General features: G+C 38.4%; 1 protein-coding gene across 1 annotated transcript in view; it reads right to left on the bottom strand.

The window, feature by feature from the left end:
• Positions 1–19977, bottom strand: part of LOC136676184 (diacylglycerol kinase zeta-like) — a 130772-nt gene that overhangs the window by 100520 nt on the left and 10275 nt on the right. The window contains exons 2-3 of the mRNA XM_066653025.1: positions 5129–6056; positions 2822–2930 (exon numbers count right to left, since the gene is read on the bottom strand). Coding sequence (XP_066509122.1) covers positions 2822–2930; positions 5129–6003 — 984 coding nt within the window. The 5' untranslated portion in view covers positions 6004–6056. The remainder of the gene's footprint in view (positions 1–2821; positions 2931–5128; positions 6057–19977) is intronic.

Below are 19977 nucleotides of genomic sequence, written 5' to 3' on the forward strand. Positions count from 1 at the left end.
CCTATTGAGTTCACAGCTTATCAGATATTCCCACAGACATTTTTGAAAATTAACGAAAAAGCAATGGAAAAAATTCACTGTAATAATAACACAATGAATATAATAATGTTAATCAGAAACTTACTCATCATCAGAACCATATAATTTATGAATTACCATCATGTACATTACTAATTAATTACTGCTGATTCATAGAGGAGGTCAATATTAATCAAGATGCTCTACAATCTTAAAAGGAGCCAAAAAGATCTCTGATTCCTTGAGCATTTCATTGGATGGTTCTTTAGAAATTTAAAATATGTGACTGAGTATGATTTTTTTTTTTTTTTTTTTTTTTTACTTTTAAAGAACCTTTACAAAATTAAACACTGGTACAAATCCCTGTCGTATGTATATTCTAGAAAAGGTTCCTCATAATCACAAGACAGTTGGCATTATGGCTTTATGCTTTGTTGAAAGTCGGATAGTGTGGAGTGCAATATGAATAATTTGAGACCCACTGTAATAAAGACTCCTAAAAAATAGCCCTTCCTGTCACAAATTAATCACTGCCAATTAACAAAGAAAACTCTTTTTAATGAATTATGTTCTTAAATCAAATCATTATGACAGGCCTACATTCTTAAAAATAGAGGTGCAAAAGTGTTTATTGCCATCAGAAAATAATCTTTCATTCCCTCAAGGACATTCCAATAAATAGTTCATTTATAGATTTAAATGAAACATTTAATGGTTCTTTAATGTCTTTAATAAGTGGTTCTTTAATGTCACTGATTATCAAACCAATCCTTAGGGTCCCAAAAATGATTCATATGTGGACAGTCTGGGGGACCCTGAGAAAACCACAGTTTTAGGGCAGAGGTTCCCATACACGGGATGTTGATCATTTGGAACCAGGCCAAAAAAAACTTGAAAAAAACACTGAAGATTATAAAAATTATCACTGTTATTATTTCACTAATATAATAAAGACAAAGAAGAATAGTGACCATACAGACAGAATTATTGCAAATAAACCATGCAGAACTATTTTGTGTAATTTATAAAATATCAGTCTACAGTGTTCTGTGTTTATGGATTAAAATGCCTGGGAACACATTAGGTTTCTTTTGTTGCATAATAGTAAACTTATATATAAAGTTATATGAAGTGTTCAGCAAATTAAAAAAATAATAAAAAAAGCAAATTCAGCAAATTAAATTCAGCAATTCATTAAATTCAGCAAATTAAAAAAATAACACCCTGGTCCTAGAGTAATCCCGTGCTGCATATTTATTGCTTCCCCTTCTCCCAACACACCTGATTCAACCACTCGGTTAAAGAATGAGTCCTTTCAGAATTACAGCGGGTGTATTAAAGCAGAGAATCCACTAAAATATGCAGGGCAGGGTGCCTCCAAGTGCAGGGTTCAAAAACACAGTTATAATGAATGTACATGACTGACAGCACTCTATCAGTGGCGCAAGATATTTTGTTTATATAACCATGGCAACACACTCAGCTTTGAGACAGAGAAGTTGCAAGGTTTTTTAGCTTTTGACTTTGAATTTTGGATGTGCTTTCACAGATCTTTTGGGTTTACCTAGGTTTTGATCTCTGTAATAACCTTACAAGCCTATTTATTGACAAAAATCATGACAGCACAAGCAGGGAGAATCTGAATTATATAAACATAGATGTACAAACCTCATGATGGGGGGCTCAAAGATAATTCAAAAGTCAGCTTTACTCAGTATGAGCTTCGAAATGAGCGCTGGTTTTACTCAGTGTGACCCTCAAAATAAGAGCTGGTTTTACTCAGTATGAGTCTTGAAATCACAGCTGGTTTTACTCAGTGTGAGCCTTGAAACGAGTGCTGGCTTTACTCTGGGCAAGTCTTGTGTTGAGGTTCAGGATTACTGCCAGCTCAAGTGTGGGATTGCTCAGACTCGAAGGACCATGATAGCCTTGTGATTGGTCAGGGTTACGTTTATGTAAGCTAAATTGCTTATTCAGCAATTAATAATATTTGTCTCCATTTCTACTACTCATGATGCATGTGAAACCATACATACTGAATCAGGCTGGAGATGTGGGTGTCTCAACCAATGAAAATGAGACAATTTTATTGATCAAAAACTGGAATACATGAAATACTGTGACTTGTGACAGTGACACTGCACCGAAAAAGGAATGGTTTGCAAGCAAACAGGATGAACTTGATCATGAGTACTGGAAATCTGACTGAGCACCTATTTGTCTTCCATGAGTGCTATCATGTATAAGCTTTGAAAATTTGCCATGAAAACAGCGTAGTTTGTGAGAAAACCAAATTTAAAGGCACCCAGCCTCCCTTCCACCCCTGCCCGCTTCAGGGGACCAAAGGTCAATCTTCTTTAGCAGATTCCTAATTTTAGTCCTGCCAACATCACCCCACAATGATTTGTTTCATCTAGCACACCAGGTTTAATCATTAATTAACAAGCTTCTTTTGGGCTGTGTCAATTGTGTAGGGAAAATAAGCCCAGAGCCTGGTTTTATCAGGAGTGGGAACACTGGTTCTGTGGCTCAAAGAACCCTGTTTTTTTTTTTGTTTGTTTTTTTAAATAAAGAAATATACTAATAAATATAAAATAAATAAACAAATAAATTCAGCATTTATGAGCCTCATTTGCGCTTAAATATGTAAATATGCAAATTACTGCTGCCTATTCTGTGCTTACTCTAGAAAAATGTACAGACTACAAGGCATGTGTGTCTGTGGCATTGAGAAATCCTCTGTTGTTTGTGTGTGTGTGTGTGTGTGTGTGTGTGTGTGTGTGTGTGTGTTGTAATAACTCACACTCCAGTCCACAGTGTTGCGGATCTCTCTGTCCGAGTCACCCTTGGCCAACACTGAACTGCTGGGCTGAGAAGACAGATGTTGTAGCCCTGATTTAGCTATGGCCTTCCTACACACACAGGGGAGAAAAAAAAAACAAAACAAAAGATAGTAGAAGAGTCAATGAATGCAGAATCAAGACAGAAGTGGTGTCGTTTCTGGCTTTTTGTTTATGTTGCTCTTGAGAGCACTGTTGATCAATTCTGATTTGCACCTGAATTTTTTTTACATTAAATAATATTATTAACAATTGTTTTTCATCACTGTAAGCTTAGAAAATATAACAAAAATATATTTCAGTTGTCAGAGTTTAACAATATGCCACAAATCTGTGAGGCATCTGCAGAACAAATATAGAAAACAAAAACACAGGTAACGAGTGTTCAAAATCTGGGCTTAACACAGCAAAATATGCAGTCTGCTCTTGAATGACCAAAAACCAGGTACAAATAAATATTACCATCCTAAACATTTAAATTTCCCACGAAACATTGCTGATGCTTTATTTTCATCTTCAGTATTTATTTTGATCTACATGATCCATGAGATGAGGGTTCACTTTCTGACTGTAATCTATATGCTTTAGACATTGTATATATCCTTGTTATGTCTTTCTGAGATGTTACAATATCAAAACTGTGTTAAGTATATAGCAGGTTAGAAACCCTTTCCTTTATATCATTATGAAATGCAGGTTGTACCCCACTGAAAGTGAGAAAGTACTACTTTTGGTGCTAAAAAGCCATTTGACATGATCAGGGATTATTTTTTTTATTTTCTTAATTATTATGTTATTATAAAGACATAATGTCTTAGGTCTTTATAGATTTTGTTGTGAGTAATGTTTTACAAAGAGCATCTTCCATTTAAGTACACAATGTTGAGTGAAGAAAAAATATGAATAGATCCACACATACTGAATAGTGTAAGGGTGTAAAGTACATCTTTAAGACATTTTTACAAATATCTTGTATTTTCTTTTATTAATGGAGGTGGAGGGACTTTAATTTTGGCATCTGACAACAGCATTTCAATGTTCCTCCAGAGCAAATATCTGAGGTGACTGAGAGCTGAGGGAGTTAAACTCAGAAGATTAAGAGCAGAGGGCGTAAAACATGAGCTGTTTTAGAGCTGAGGCTAGTAAACACTGAAGTGATTGTGAGCTGAGGGGAATAAATTCTGAGGTGATTGTGAGAGCTGAGAGAAGTGAAGGCTGGTAATATGAAGTGACAGGAACGAGCAGTGAGGTCATTACAGTCTAATGAGTGTCTGTCTCAATAACCTCTCCTAAGCCCCATTCAGATTAGATCTATTTTGCAATGGGACATTGGTAATAAAAATCATACATGACTCCTCTGTGATAAAACTCTCGCATCCAGATGGCAATGAAAAACTAGAGGATATCCAAGTTTGCCCTTGTTACAGTTATATTGCCTATTCACATGATCAGGAGCAAAGTTCTAGTTTTTTAATTATATTATATAAATACAGAAGTAAATCTATATGCATCCAGCTGTCTTTATAATTGTCTGTTTTATCAGGCTATGTTATCTCCCTTCTCTCTGATTTTATTTGACTTAATTGTTTTCTTTATGATAACGCTCTCCCTGGTGAAGTCTGTACATTTTTAACACCTGCACTAAGTAACTGGTTCAGTAACTCTTTAATTTTCATACTGTTTTCGACGATCAGAAAAAAAAAAGAGATCTGGGAAATGTAATTCTGTCATAGGATTAAATATATGATAGGGCTTTAAAAGATGTATACTTGATGCCTATGTAGACAGTGACTACTTGGAACTGTGACACATAAATCTAGCTATCAGACACAGGGTGTGTCTGTGTATGTTTGAGAGAGAGAGTGAAAGAGAGAGAAAGATGTGTGAGTGAAAGTGCAGGTTGATAAAGGAAATGCTTCTCTGATAAACACAGTGCAAGGACTGTTCCTGTTTTCTGAAAAAATAGTCTGCGCACAGACATCAACTGAAAATAACATCTGTCCTCTACTGTCTGTCACTTCAGGCTATTGCCATTTCAAAGGCAACTCAAGCAGCTGCAAGCCCACACACCCATGTACACACGAAGACTGACAAATACACAAGTAAGGAAAATGCCTGCCAGCTTTCAGTGACAAGATTCTCCATCAACTTTTCCTCCTTGTTTCATCACACTGTCATCAGCATACACTTAAACTCCCTCTCTCTCTCTCTCTCTCTCTCTCTCTCTCTTATAAACATACACACACAAACAATACTTGAGGTTTACATACGAGAGAAACCCACTCCATGTCTCAGTTTGTGGGTCGTAGTACGTCCCCTGTAGCATGCCTGCTAGTCCAGAATCCGTCCACAAGGGGGCATATTTCCTGCAATTAGTCACTGACCCCCTTCGAGTGGCCACAGCGCTCCGCCTCCCAGTCCAGGCCCCACCCAAACCCATGTTCGCAGTCCTCCACACTTGGCTATTCCTCCGGTAGCGACCATAAAGTCCATAGTAGCCAGGGTTGTGGTACACGGCGTCGGCAGGTAGTAGGTGAGAGGAATTTCGACGTAAACAACGTGGGGGACGGATGATGGGGCGGGGCTGAAGGCTGTCTCCACCCACTAGACCCTGAGCCAACCAGGATGGGGGTTCATCTGACTCTGCCCCTGCTTTATAAGGCTCTTCCCAGCTCTGGTCAATTTCTGAGTCGTTATCGTCATCTTCATCATAGGAGGAGGAGGAGCAGGAGGAAGTGTACTGTCCTCCCTCGCTCCCTTCATCTGTCTCCTTCTCTTCACTCATCTGCACCACGCTGGCCAACAGCAGTGATGGCCCCAGCAGTTGCGCGTGAATTCCGCGGTGTTTGGCTGCCTGACGTCTGCGGAGGGAAAACCTTCGATTCAAGCAGGCTGTAGATCCGCTCGAGCGTCGCTGGACAAAACGCCTGTCCCTTATCAATAGGCCTGCACCCTGACTGACAGCCACCTGAAGAGTACCCTGTAGCTGGACACTGGACCTGCGCCTCTGAGTCAGGCCAGCAGAGGGCAGTCCAGCGCTGGAGCGCCGCCGCGCTTTACTGACAGGCATGGCCACACTCGAGCGCCTCCGGCCACCCAGCTCCCGGGCCTTCCGACGGAAATGGCGGCGGAAAAATGTGTCCATGGTGCACGTGAAGGGATGCTATGTGCCGCGATTGGTCCCTCCCAAAGAGGGTGCTGTGGGTGCAAGAATGAATCTGTCAGCATGCAACATGCAGTATGCCCACCCCACCAAAGAAAAACACTCACACACACACACAGAACACTCAAACGCACTGCTGCTCTTTAATCTAACCGTTGTGCTTCCACTTATGGGATCCATCTGCCATAGATTTAAAAACTACAACAGACCTGTATGGCCCTGTATCATTTTGTAGTTGATAACGTGCCGCAAAAAAATCTATGATTTAAATATCTATTTATACAATGTACAAGTTTAGACAACCAAAGCACCCCCTTTTTAAATGTGAGAGATCTTACACATCAAATTTGACACTTTAAGTGTGCAGAAACAAGACGAAAAGGGAAGATAATGATTCGTTGAACACTTGGACACTTTTAAGTCACCACGTGGATGTTTTTCTTTGGACAGCGACAATATTCATTTAGTGTCTAAATAGTATAAACGGTACTGGGCTAAATTTCCATTTCAAGTTCTTGAAAAACTCAGAATTCAAATGTGAATCATATTTGGGGGAGAAAGGATATGCAGGATACAATGTCTCAGCTCTGAAACTTGTGGGTTAAGCACAGAGCACACTACAGGGGCAATTTTCAGAAACAAGCTTCATTTCCATATACAAAAACAACTTATAGTCAGAGCTAATTTATATGATGACCTCTCTCTATAGCAGAGATCTTCAAATGCTGATCTATGATCCAGGTTATGTTCCAGGCCAGGATTTTACAATGGCTGGCTGGTATTAGCAGTTGCAGCTATAGTGGCACACCAGCCAGCCATCTTAAAATCCTGGCCTGTGACTTGGCTCCAAGGTCCAGATTTGCAGACACCTACTACAGACTTTTGAGGCCATGTAATTGTTTTGTTGTTTGCCAACAGCATGTAAAGAAGTCCTGAATTTGATCTGTTTTTTATACGCAAGTGAATCCTGGGAATTGAACCTGGATCCAGATTTGAAGACCTCTGGCCTACACACTTAATAATAAAGCTGCTAAAAAAATGGTCTTTGAGCAATGCCATAGAAGAACCATGCTTTGTTCCATAAAGAATCATTCCGTTTAAATTTGTAAAGTACACCCACACCTCTTAAACACGGTTCTTTATGATTTTTCTACTGCAGTGTTCAAAGACCCCTTTTGGTTAAGTGTACAAGATATCATTCATTCATTATCTGTAACCGCTTATCCAGTTCTGGGTCGTGGGGGGGCCGGAGCCGACCTGGAATCACTGGGCGCAAGGTGGGATCACACACTGGAGGGGGTGCCAGTCCTTCACAGGGCAACACATTCACTCACAAATTCACTCACACTTTTGAGTTGCCAATCAACCCGGAGGTAACCCATGCAGACACGGGGAGAACATACAAAACTCCTCACAGACATTCACCCGGAGCGGGACTTGAACCCACAACCTTCAGGTCCCTGGAACTGTGTGACTGCAACACTACCTGCTGCACCAACAGTTCTGATCATTAATCCTCCCATTATGTTTTGACTGAGATGGAGATACTTGAGGTCCAAAACCAAACAGCTAAACATCCCGATCTGCTACACAAACTCCTTCCTATTAGAGTGCATCAATGTAAAAACTTGATCAAAATATCTGATGCCGTCATCTAAATCCCTCAACCTGCATTTCAGGTTGTCAGAATGAACCATGATCAGATGAACTGTAGCCTCGAGGCAGTGCTGCTATGGACAAAAACTTGACCCAAAGCCTCTGTGGTTCCACAATGCAGATGTAATTCGCCCGTCAGCAGCGAAGGTAAGCTTATGTAGAGAAAGTGCAGCAGTTGAATTCTGGCTAGAATTTGGCCAGAAAAGCGCTGCCTAGCACCACAGCTCAAACTGCCTGTGAGCTATTTATAGCAGCAGTAGATCTCTATGGGCAACAGCAGTGGCAGTGTGACAGCATCACATCAGGAGCAGGGCATGCAGAACATGGGCCATGCTACAAAAGAATGGGCTGATTAATAGTCTCTGGTCTCTTTCCTCTGGAACTGCGATTGTTTTGCAATTGAACTGAACGTTTCAGTTAAACATGTGATTAAACATGTGCCACAATGTGATTATAAAATCATTATTGATGCATTGTTATGCACCCGTTTTATTGTCTTTTTTGTTTGTTTTTGTTTAAATATTATTATTATGTCTACAATATTCATTGTGAATTTATATAGCCATTAGCTTAGCTGTCAGCTATATTAAGATTAACCCTTAATAAAAAATAACACGTTTTACAATATAATGCCAACGCATTTTTAAAATATATATTTCCTAAGCATGATTGAGTATGTTTAAGTGTTTGTGAGCTCCTGCTTGTATGAGTAAATATGTATTTGTGAGCTCTTGTGTGTGTATATGCATTTAAACATTGTGTCTAAATGGTGTGTCTAAATGTGTATTTGTAAGCTTGTAATGTTGTATGTACACATGTATGTGTGAAATCCTGCCAGTATGTGTAAACGTATGTTTGTGAGCTTTTGCTAGTGCGTGTAAATATGTATTTGTGACCTTCTGGAAGTGTGTGGAAAGTATTTTAAAAATATTTATATAAAAAAGGACATAATTATTTCAGATTTAGATTTCAGTCAGCAATTTCATTCAGCAATTGAATTCAGTTTCATTTATAGAGCACTTGTGTTGTACAACTAGCAAGCAGTTGCATAACTGGCAAGAAAAAACTTCTTTAGAAACCTTGGAATCACTTAAAAGAAACAACTATGATTCTGAAGAACTGCTGCTCTCTTGTGGTTTGTTTATGTTCAGAAGCTCCACGTCTTTAAAGTTGGAATGGTATGTTTGTATGTGCCTGAAGTTTTACTTGTCTGTAGGTTTTTATTCACTGTTTGAATTACCACAGAAACTCATTTGTAACAAATTGTTTAGTTTTGGAGCATTTTCGCTCTGCGTTTACAACAATCAACCATATTATGATATGATATTATGACCATATTATGATTATAATATTATTATGATATTACTTTCTTGTTTCTACACTCACGGTCCATTGTCTCAGCTCCACTGAACATACAGGAGCACTTTGTATTTCTTGACTGTAGTCCATCTCTTGCTCTGCATACTTTCTTTGCCCCCTTTAATCCCATTCTTCAATGGTCATGACCCCCACAAGACCCCTACAGAGAAAGTATGGTTTGGGTGGTGGAGCATTCTCAGTGCTGCAGTGACACTGACATGTTTGTGGTGTGTTAGTTTGTGTTGTGTTGGTACCAGTGGATCAGACACAACAGTACTGCTCGAGTTTTTAAACACTGTGTCCACTCACTCTCCAGTCTGTAGACACACCTTCCTCAAAGGTCCACCTTGTAAAGTCAGGAAGAGTAGCTCATTTGTTGTTGCACAGTTATGTTGGTCATCTTCTAGTCCTCCATTAGTGAACACAGGATGTTTTTGGCTGGATATATACAGGGCTGAACAATAATTCAATATCAATATATATCACAATATAAAATGCTTCAATAACAATGATATAATTTTTAAACACATTTTCAATATTTCAATATACATTATTTACACCATCTCTCACTGACTGAAAATCATTACAGGGCACTGCATGCAATTTTAAAGTTAGTTTAAGCATATTAATTTTGACAAAGCAATGAGGTTTATGTTTGAGGGTGATGTCATGTTTCTTGTTTGTTCTGGGCAGTTTTTCTGTGGCTTTTATGTTTATGTTTTATGTAGCTTTTGTCATATCGAGAGGAATTTAGTCAATATTGCATATTGTCCAGCCCCAGATATTTTTATTTCGTTGTCTATTTTCAATCCATTAGTGACACTTTGGGGGTGGGGAGGAAAAAAAAAAACCTGCTGTGTATGATCCACTCATATTAATGCAACACACATGAACACAACACCACCACATCAGCGTGACTTCCACCACCCAAATTATACCTACCCTGTGGGGTTCCTGAACACTGAAGAACTGGTTGGTAGGAGGCTAAAAATTTATGCAGAGCAACAGACTGACTACATTAAAGGGGGCGCCTACGATGGTGGGGAAGTGCTTTTCTTTCTTTTTTTTGTTAAGAAGCTCTGTGACTTTTAAGGTGGAATGGTATGTATGGGGAAAAAAAACCCAGATGTTTGTAAGTGACTGAAGTTGAACTTGCCTGTAAGTTTTTATCCATTGCTTCAATTAGAGTTATTTCATTTTGCAGCACTTTCACTCTACGTTTACACTGGTCAACCATAACATGATCACCTCCTTGTTTCTACACTCATGGTTCATTCTTTCAGCTCCACTAACCATACAGGAGCAATTTGTAATTCTACAATTGTACTGTAATGCTAATGGTAATGCTGTCAGTTATCTCCCTAATTTGGAGACATTCTAGTATATTTCTCCCAAAACAGGCAAAAAATAGGTCAATATTACTCATCTATGGAGCAGAAATAGAGCAATATCCACACCCTGGTTTGTGATTTTCACTGTTTGGAGTTCTTGCTATTTTTAAAATAACTCCAGATGCCTTGATCTGCTTTGAGCAGAGAGGGAAAGACTAGCATGCTGGACTGATAATTATTATTTTTTTTAATAACCATTTACAGACACTGGAGGTTCGTAAACACATTACATCAGTTTTAAGAAACACACAAACAGAATGCATACAGACAGAGAGCTGGAAGAATTTTATAAAAAAAAAAATATATATATATATATATATATATATATATATATATATATATGTGTGTGTGTGTGTGTATGTTAACTTTACAAATTTATCCTGTCAACCTAAAACATCTTACTTCAGTTTTTATATATTAGTAAATATTTTCCTCTTTTGTTAAAAAAGGAAATGCCTGTATATGCACTGTGCCAAATAGTAAAGGTCAAAGACTTTAGAATGTAAAGGGCGTGTGTATGTGGGTTGGGGGTGAGCGTGTGTATGAGCATTTGAGACTGAAGCAGCATAAGAAATAGTCTTTCATTTAGACCACAGGTTCTTGCATTATCGGCAATCAGATACATGACAGTGCACGCTAATAAAAGGTCATTAAACCACATACTCAGAACCAACACTCGCACGTTTTCGCGCGAAGTGATGGAATCATCTTTTGGTTTTACATACTGAGAAGTTCTCAGAGCAGGCATGTTTGCTTCATGTATTAATACCCAAAAATTATACATTTCTTCAAGGAACTAAACACTCACCAGATGACAAAGCAGACTGTTCAAGTGAACAGGAAGCAAATATAAATCATAACTTGTTAGAAGCGATTAATGACGCTTATATTTTTCATTAGGCAGCACAATTATAATCTCAATTAGAGCTTGGCAGCTTCAAAATTTCTGTTCCTGAGTGCATTAACTAACTAACACTGCTATAAACATCTCTTAGGCCTGTTTCACATACTCTACACAGGCTACCTCTGTGCAGTGAAGAAAAAGACTGTTACAGCTTCCACATATTGGCCATTCACACATGAAGCAATTGAGTTGTGAAAACAATTTATTTGTTTTTTTTAATAGAAGGATAAAGTCAACATTATTTTTTTTCATAAAATATAATTCATAAACGTAGAGCTGATATCAGAATCATGTATATTTCCAAAATATATTAGGTGTACAAAGGAAGCATGACAATTGCAATTCAAAATTCAAACACGTCTCCTTCTATTGTCATTTTATTATATTATATATATATATAAAAAAAAAAAAAAAACTTAAAAAAAAATAAGTAGTTTGAAAATGGCAAGCAAGAATTTATGTCTCTGCATTCTTTATGAACTCAAGGAAAAAGCGCTACAAAAGCACATGTTCTTTTCTTGGGGATAATATTGTATCCAAAAGTATGTGCTAGTTTTGTTCCGATGATTTATAGATGGTGATTTCAGTGTTAATGATTTTGAACAATGCATATTAATACTTAATTTTTAGTGTTTTTGTTATCATTATAAAGGCAATAGTAATTCATAATATTATGAAACATAACTGTAAAATGACTAAACAGCAGTTGAATGTATGAAATTGCAATTACAATTATACATTACACAAAAAAAAACACAAAAAAACAAACAAATAAACTTTAAAAGATATTCGTACACCTAGTACAATCTAATGTCTACAGCTTTGTTATGGCCCAAACGTAGTGTGATTTTCCAGTTATATATATATTAGTCCATTTAATCTTTTAAAAAAAAATTAAGGAAAATCTTTTATTTTCCTTATTTAACATTCTTGTTGAATACTGTAAATGTTTAGCACTTGCCTTGTCATACACGTATAACTCACCAACACAGATTCCTCATATACGTAACCCACTTGGCAAATTCTAAAATATTTGCCTTGAAATATCATTATCAGACATTTAGATATGACAGAGATTTCTAACCTCTATGAAATTCCATAAGAGCAAAATATTTAGATCATGGTTTTGTGCTAAAATATTTAACACAGATTCAATTACTCTGGATTTGCACAGATGACTGTTATCACCTATTTCTTTGTGACGTTAACCAAGGTGATCCTTGTCCTTGTTGCTTTTTATGTCAATGAAACAAACAGAATATCATCGCTGTCAAGTTAAACACATGTACCTGCCAAAATAGTAACTAAGTTACAGGAGAAAAAAATAAAAAAACAATCTTATAATTTCAAAGTAATTTTGGAGCATTTTTATTTGTCCATTCCTCGTGAAATTCAGTGTGTGACGGACAGTTACTCTGTTCCAATGATTGAAGATGTTTTTAATTGGACAACGACAATATTCAATCCACATATAACTGAATATTTTGAGGGTTTTAATTCTGTAGTTTTGTAATTTTCTGCTTTTCCGTATATCAAACCACCCAAGAAATATCACCCGAACATAAATAACATGTAATTAATGACCATTTAGACCAAAATGAAAGGAAAGGAAATGGGTGAACTGACTTTTGCACGTTACATTAAAAAATATGGCACGATTATATGCACGTTTCATATAATATACATAACGTTACATTTTAATAAGAAGGCATCTTTGCCTAGTTTCTGTCACTGTCAAATACACTGTTCCCTTCTCCATATGGCAGCCCATGTCCATTATAATCAGACAACGCTCTCCTTACACAAGTACACTGAAGATGTCATGCTTCTCCAAAACACCCACACACACTCCACTTGTAGTCAAAGTGAACATGCACATTCAATCAAACAGGCACACAAACACACACACAGATGTGAGCATACACATTTCAACTTCAATCTGTGGAGTATGTAAACACATACGCAACATTGTTTAATGAAAAAAATCTTTCTTTCACCTTCGTTCTCTATCTTACACACACTTCAAATCAGAACAAGTTCATTAATCCTTGAATGACAATTTGATGCATCTAATCAGACATTATACTGGGCCAATATACAGAGAGAAACACCCTTCCATGCTTAGTTACAAGGGGAAGAAAGAGGGAGAGGAAACAAACAAGTGTAGGGGGGGGGGAGGAGGAGAAAGAGAGAGAGCAGGATGTTAAGAGATGTGTCTTGTGTTTAGTAATATCAGCAGTGAAGCAGGCATTGCATAGAATTAACAGAGAAGCTGATCACCCTTTAGAATAAGAGCTCAAAAGGGGATGATTCCATAACAAATGCATATATAAGTACGTTGTTAAAACGCAAATCAGTTTGATAAGAAATGTTCAGTTCAAAAGAAATATACTGTGCCTTTAACTAAACTACCGGAATCTTTTTCACAAAACGGTTACCAAATGATCTGAGATAAGATTTAAAGCACTTTTTTTTTTTCATAGCAGAGAGTGAGTATATATTTCAGCATGCTGTTACATGCTGTTTTTAGAAAGTCAACATCCCTGGTGTAGCCTCACGGAGACAGATAATGTGGGGTGCGCTCATAGAAATAATGATGACTGTAGCTAATTGGCCTCCATCACCTAACATTAAGCTCATTAAACAAAAGGAAATAATTTCACACTTTCAAGTTGTCTACACTGAAGTACCTTTAGACACTGTACTGACAATACCACAATACGATAGACATTTCTATCTAAGGACATTCTCGTCTTCACAAACATATATAAAAAGGCGAACAGGCATGTGTGCTGGAGCTAGGTTACTAAAGTATAAAGGAGTCCATACTTTATTTCTCCTTCATGTCCTGTCATTTGTCCCTCACATAACCCAAACAAAAAAGAGAGAGAATGACAGCCATATACAGAGAGACAGACAGAAGGGAGCAGCAAAATTAAGAGGGGGCGAAAAAAAAGAAGACAGAGTAATATGAAGACTAAAGTGTAGAGAGAGAGAGAAAATGAGAAAGCAGAAATAAACAATGACAAAAGGCAAAGGAAGACTCAAGGAAGTGAGAAGGCAACAAAGGGAAGGGATGAAGGCAGAGATGATGAGGTAGAAATAATAAAAAGACAGGCAGAAGAGAGAGCAGGAAATCCCTGAAAAAAGGGTAAGAGAAAACAGAAAGAAGAAAGAGGAAGAGAGTAGAATAATAGTGTGGGAGGGGAATGGAAGTGGGATCAGACCATAAGCTCAGCTCTCTGTTTTGGATCCACTTGCAAAGCCTTGACAAAATGTAGCACCAGCAAGTCTAGCATCAGCTTACAGGAACTGCCATGGAGAGAAATGAGAGGCTGAGCCAGTTACAAACACCCAGAAAGTTTAAAAAAATGAGATTTTCCTCCCTCCCCGTTTTTTGTTTTCTTTCCTTTTTTAAATATACACATCCAGACAAATACCATGTACATAGGGCGCTATAGATCCTCTTAAAGAGAGACAATGAAATTACTCTATAATATATATCTTAATAGTGCAATAGTGGGGGCAGCCATGGCCTGGTTGTTAGGGAACTGGGCGTGTAACCGAAAGGTTTCCGGTTTGATCCCCAGAGCAGGTCATGACTGAAGTGCCTTTGAGCAAAGCACCTAACCCCCAACTGCTCCCCGGGCGCCGTGGCTAGGGTACCCATCGCTTCAGGGCATGTGTGCTCACTGCCCCCTAGTGTTCACTAGAGTGTGTGTAAATGTGTGTTTCACTGCACGGATTGGTTTAAATGCAGAGAACACATTGCAATGTGTGCAAGCACAGTGGGCAATTAAATGACTCTGATAATATATTTTTAACACATCATTGTTTATCACTTCTCATCATCTTTTTTTGCTTATTCCATTTATAAATGGGCTATTTGAATTTCAGTCAGAGACTGTTTGACATAAGAAATTTCCAAAAATAACACTGACGATGGCTTTTTCAAAAATCTCGTCATTTTCAGTGACCTAAAACACAGTTTTCAGACAAGAGGTCAAAATGCAGACAAAAACCTTTGTTTTTAAAAATATCGTAATCCAAGTGCACTCAGTCTGCTCCTAAACTCTACTAACGCTGCTCATGAGGTATGTATTTAAGGAACACCAGGAAAGGGATTTAATTTTTTTCCCTCCTGGGTCTCCCCTACTATAATTTTTTTATAGTACATTTTTACAGCACTAAACTGAAATAAATGGAAGGGTGGAGTATGTAGTTCCCCACCCTTCTCCTAAGGTTACATAGTGCAGTTTCTGCAGTGCTGAGGTCATAGTAGCAAAGACAGAGGCTCTATTATCCCCTATTACAAGTCAGTGAAGTGTCACAATGATTCTGAAGCGGTAATTTTAAGTTAAAATATTACGTAGCGTTCCTTTAACGTCTTAATGTCGCCTTATTTCAAGTGTAATGAAGGATCCCAGATGGTTCGAACAACAGTTGCAAGGATAGCAGGGGGAGATCACGAAATGTACAGCCAGTCCCTAGAGACATAGACACACATCAGTGCAACCACTACTTTCCCACCCGGAGCATTCTGGGAAACAGGTCAGGGATCAGCAGATACAGAGAAAGTCATAGAGAGGGAGAGGGGGAGAGAGAGATGGAGAGAGAGAGAGAGAGAGAGAGAGAAAGAGTGTTTAGGAACCTTCTGTTTATTTCTGTAATCTAACAGCGACTAAACTCATATCAAAACAGTGGTTGAGCATTCGTTGAGCATTCACAGTGCTGCTAAAGGAGGAGTTTAAGAACAGCTCTTTGCTCTTTGAACATTCCCATTAAGCTTTAAGGACTGGAGCATTACAAAAGCAGAGTGACATTAATACCTAAGAGCAGTAATCACAGCTTCTGAAGCGGGTGAATCAGAAAAAGGTACAGAAACCACAGGAAAAATGAGTCATTAAGATATAGAGCATGGACTGTATTTGAATCACACATACATTCGCACAAACTACTAGCACAGTATAGGTCAGCCCAGAATCAAAGAATTGTCTTTGGCTCTTTAGAAAGACATTTTCTCAATGCCAAGTTTTGTGTCACTCAGGCAGATGGTTTGTTATATTAGGTGTACAAATATGTTTTAAAGTATATTTGTGTAACATAAGTGTAATTCAAAATTCAAATATTTTCCCGCCCTTTTGTCATTATATAAGCTACATTCACAATACCAGACATCAAACATTTACATCTACACACACTCTCTCACACACACACAAAATAAAAAAACTAGAACACATCATCTATTATTAACTGTCATCACCACTACTGTCATACTACTCTCCCAAATATCTTGAATATTTAATTTTTTTTTCCTTTTTGCATATTTTTAGAGCATCTGATATCACTTGTTCTACATATTGCATGGAAACTGTCCAAGAATGATGTAAATTAAAATATAGTAACTTTATAAGAGAAGCCAAAAAATGACATTTTCACTCAATGTCACAAAACTGAACATTGATAAAATTTGAGAAATGTTTTTCTTTGGACAGTGACAGTTTTAACTTTTAAAGTGGTTTTTAAAATTTATGAAAAGTTTCAAAGTGTGTCCAATTTCATTTCTGTGTCTGTCTAGTCAGCACATTGCCAATTGAGCTCAATCATGTGCATTTAAGACAGCCAGAGGGAGGGGGCTCTGTGGGAACTCTAAGAAAAAAGCCCAGTAGCCCACCACAGTTGTGACTTTAGCGCCGATTTCAGGGGAAAGATAGACAAGGCTTTATCCTGTAAGTGTGTGTGATTTGAGCCTCAGTTCGCTAGAACACAGTCTGCGCTGTGGTGTCTTAACCTGTTAGCTCAATGTCTAAGCCTAGCTGGCCTAGAACTGTTTCTCAAACTCACTGATTTAAAAGCACACCCGAAACACACACACGCCCGTCCGGTTATACCATAAATCATGTTAATGTTTTGAGAAGGTATGAAAAAAAAGTGGACACAACCAATCCCTAATGTGTACAGGCAATTGTTACTGCTAGGTATAAGATGCTACATACAGAATGTAATGAAAGAGAAAAAAAAAGGTCTTACATACTTTTGAAATGAGACATCCAGTAGCATCTATTCTGACTCACTAAGTGGAGCATGTTGACATGTGTCAGCAAACTAAAACATTCATGTATACACAGTCCAGTATAGGGTTGGGCGGTATAATGATATACCGCAGTATTTAAAAATGTGGACGGTATCTGAGGGTAAATGAGGGTGGTATGTATGGCGTGTGTGTTGTGTGTCAAATTTCTGTTCTGTGTCTTTAAGAATGCAGCTAAAAAGTCCATGTGCATTTAACAGAGCCACAGGGAGGGGGCGCTGTTGGAGCTCAATGACTGCATATGTCACAGTCTGAAAAAAGTTGGAGAAAAACACAAGCCCAGTAGTGCAAATTTAAGTTTAGCACTGAGTTTGGGTTAAAAGAGAGAGGAACAAAGCTGTAAACAGACAAAATACTCCGAAAATCCTTCACTCGACTTCATGCTCACAGGTATATGGCTTTATCCTCTAAATATGTGTTTTGAGCCTCAGTTCGCTGAAAAATCTGCTGTGGTGTGCTAAATCACAAGTGTCTGTTAGCGCCAAACAGTGTAGGACCGCCTTATTTAGCTTATTTTCAAATTTTTCTGTTCCTCCAGCACCAGTCACTGAAATTTGCTCACTCAGAAACAGGTTTTTATCATCAACAAGTGTGTCACACATATAAAGGCTCAGGCAGCCCGACAGAGTGACCCCTCCCCAAGGTAATACCGTATTTCGTGATAATATTTTGAGATGGTATCACAGCATGAAAAATATGGAATACCGCCCATTCCTAGTCCAGAAAGGCAGAAACAAAATTTCAGAGAAATCTGAGAATATTCAGAAAAATGTGTTGTTGTTCTAGACTAACATTATCAACATTGAAATCACTGTGGTTAGCAAGGTCAGGCTTCCTCATAATTTTGAGAGGGGAAAATAGATAAGTAAATAAAAAAAAAACACTAATGCATTGCAATGACTAGCAATAAAACAGCATGATCTTATGTGTGTTTGTGTTTCTGCTGGGAGGGCATGTGACGCTGATTTGCATGGAGCTTATTGGAACAGGGCAGCATTGTGTGCCTGATGAGAAGAGGGAGTGTGTCTGCGTAGTGTTTGTATGTGTGTGTATGCATATATTTGTAAGTGCATACACGCACACACCCCAACACACACCAGGGCTTATTAGGAGAGCCTAATGTGTAATATGCAAAAGCCTATGACAAACTTGCATGATGCAGTCTGTGACATCACATTTTATGTGTAACCTAACACCGCTATCTGCATCTGTGTGTTACTCAAAATATATCTTCATATGTGCTTGAACCGGAAAGGGGTGTGTCACTCTGTGGCTCAGTGTGTTCAGCACAGACATAAGTCTGTGGTTGCCAGGTGTCTTTATTTAATGCTGTGGTGTGCTGGGGAGCACTAAGAAGAGAAACAAGATACAACTGGACAATCTGGTCAGGCCTCTGGACCCTGTGGGTAAAGTGGCTGAGAGAAGGACACTGTACATACACACTGATCTCCATCATGGATGATGACGATGATGATGATCATCGTTGACTGTGGAGTAGAGGGAGGCCAGTGTTTTAGAGTGCCCTCGTGTCTGTGTTACCTACTGGTTCTCCCTTTTTATTATGGCTGTTGTATTTAGATCTGCCAGAGTGGCTCACCCCACACTGACAATATTCATATTCTTTATGACCCATAAACGCAAACTGAACTTATGCCACCTCTATACTCCCCTCAAGTTACTGACTGCCCTCCTGTCTGGCAAGACACTGATGGGAGACTGGAAGGGGCCTCCCTTGTGAATCGTGGGTTACTTCCAAGGTTTTTTCCAAGAGATTTTCTTTGCCAGTGTCAACTTTGGCTTGTTTGGTTTAATTCTCAATTTCTATAAAGCTGCTTTGCGACGCCATCATCACGGAAAAGTAGAGCAAGTTCAGTGGCAGGTTGTCCCCAGAGCCATTAGGCTCTTCAAACCTTCTATATTCCCAGCTTGGTTGGGAGACAGACGAGGGCTCAGTCACATAACACTTTTGTCCAATTAACTCAGATAGCTCTTATCCACCAACAAGTAACTAGAACGGTTCTTGTTTGTCGACCTAATTTGGAACCATTCTGTGTGTTTCCACCAACATAAATGATTTGTGAACCAGAAAAGTTGATTCCCAGCTGGAACCAAAGAAAAGTTGGTTATTCAGTGTGAACTATGTTAACGTCCATGGGCTTGTCAAGCTAAAGAAAATCCAGAAAGAGCTCAGGGCCTCAAATAAAGCAATATCGCATGTTATATATAATTTATAATACATTTCTGGGGTTTTCTTGCACAACACAAGGCACATTGGCTAGTTTTGTCCACAAACTCAACTGGATGACTCAGAACTCTGCAACATTTACAGGTGTGTCATAGCCCACTCTGATCTGTAGCTGCTGTAAACAAAGAATAAACAATGACCCTGGAAACGTGCAACCCGCTACACTCCCACTAATGCAGATCCTTGGATCACATCTAAACTGGTGGAAACACAGGCTAGTTCTCATGAGAGCACCAAAGTTCCAAGACTTGGGAACAAAACCGGCCCAAGAGCCCGAGTCTATTTGGTGAAAAAGCGCCAAGAGTTGTAA

This window comes from Hoplias malabaricus, chromosome X2, assembly GCF_029633855.1.
Source record: "Hoplias malabaricus isolate fHopMal1 chromosome X2, fHopMal1.hap1, whole genome shotgun sequence".
Lineage (NCBI taxonomy): Eukaryota > Metazoa > Chordata > Actinopteri > Characiformes > Erythrinidae > Hoplias > Hoplias malabaricus.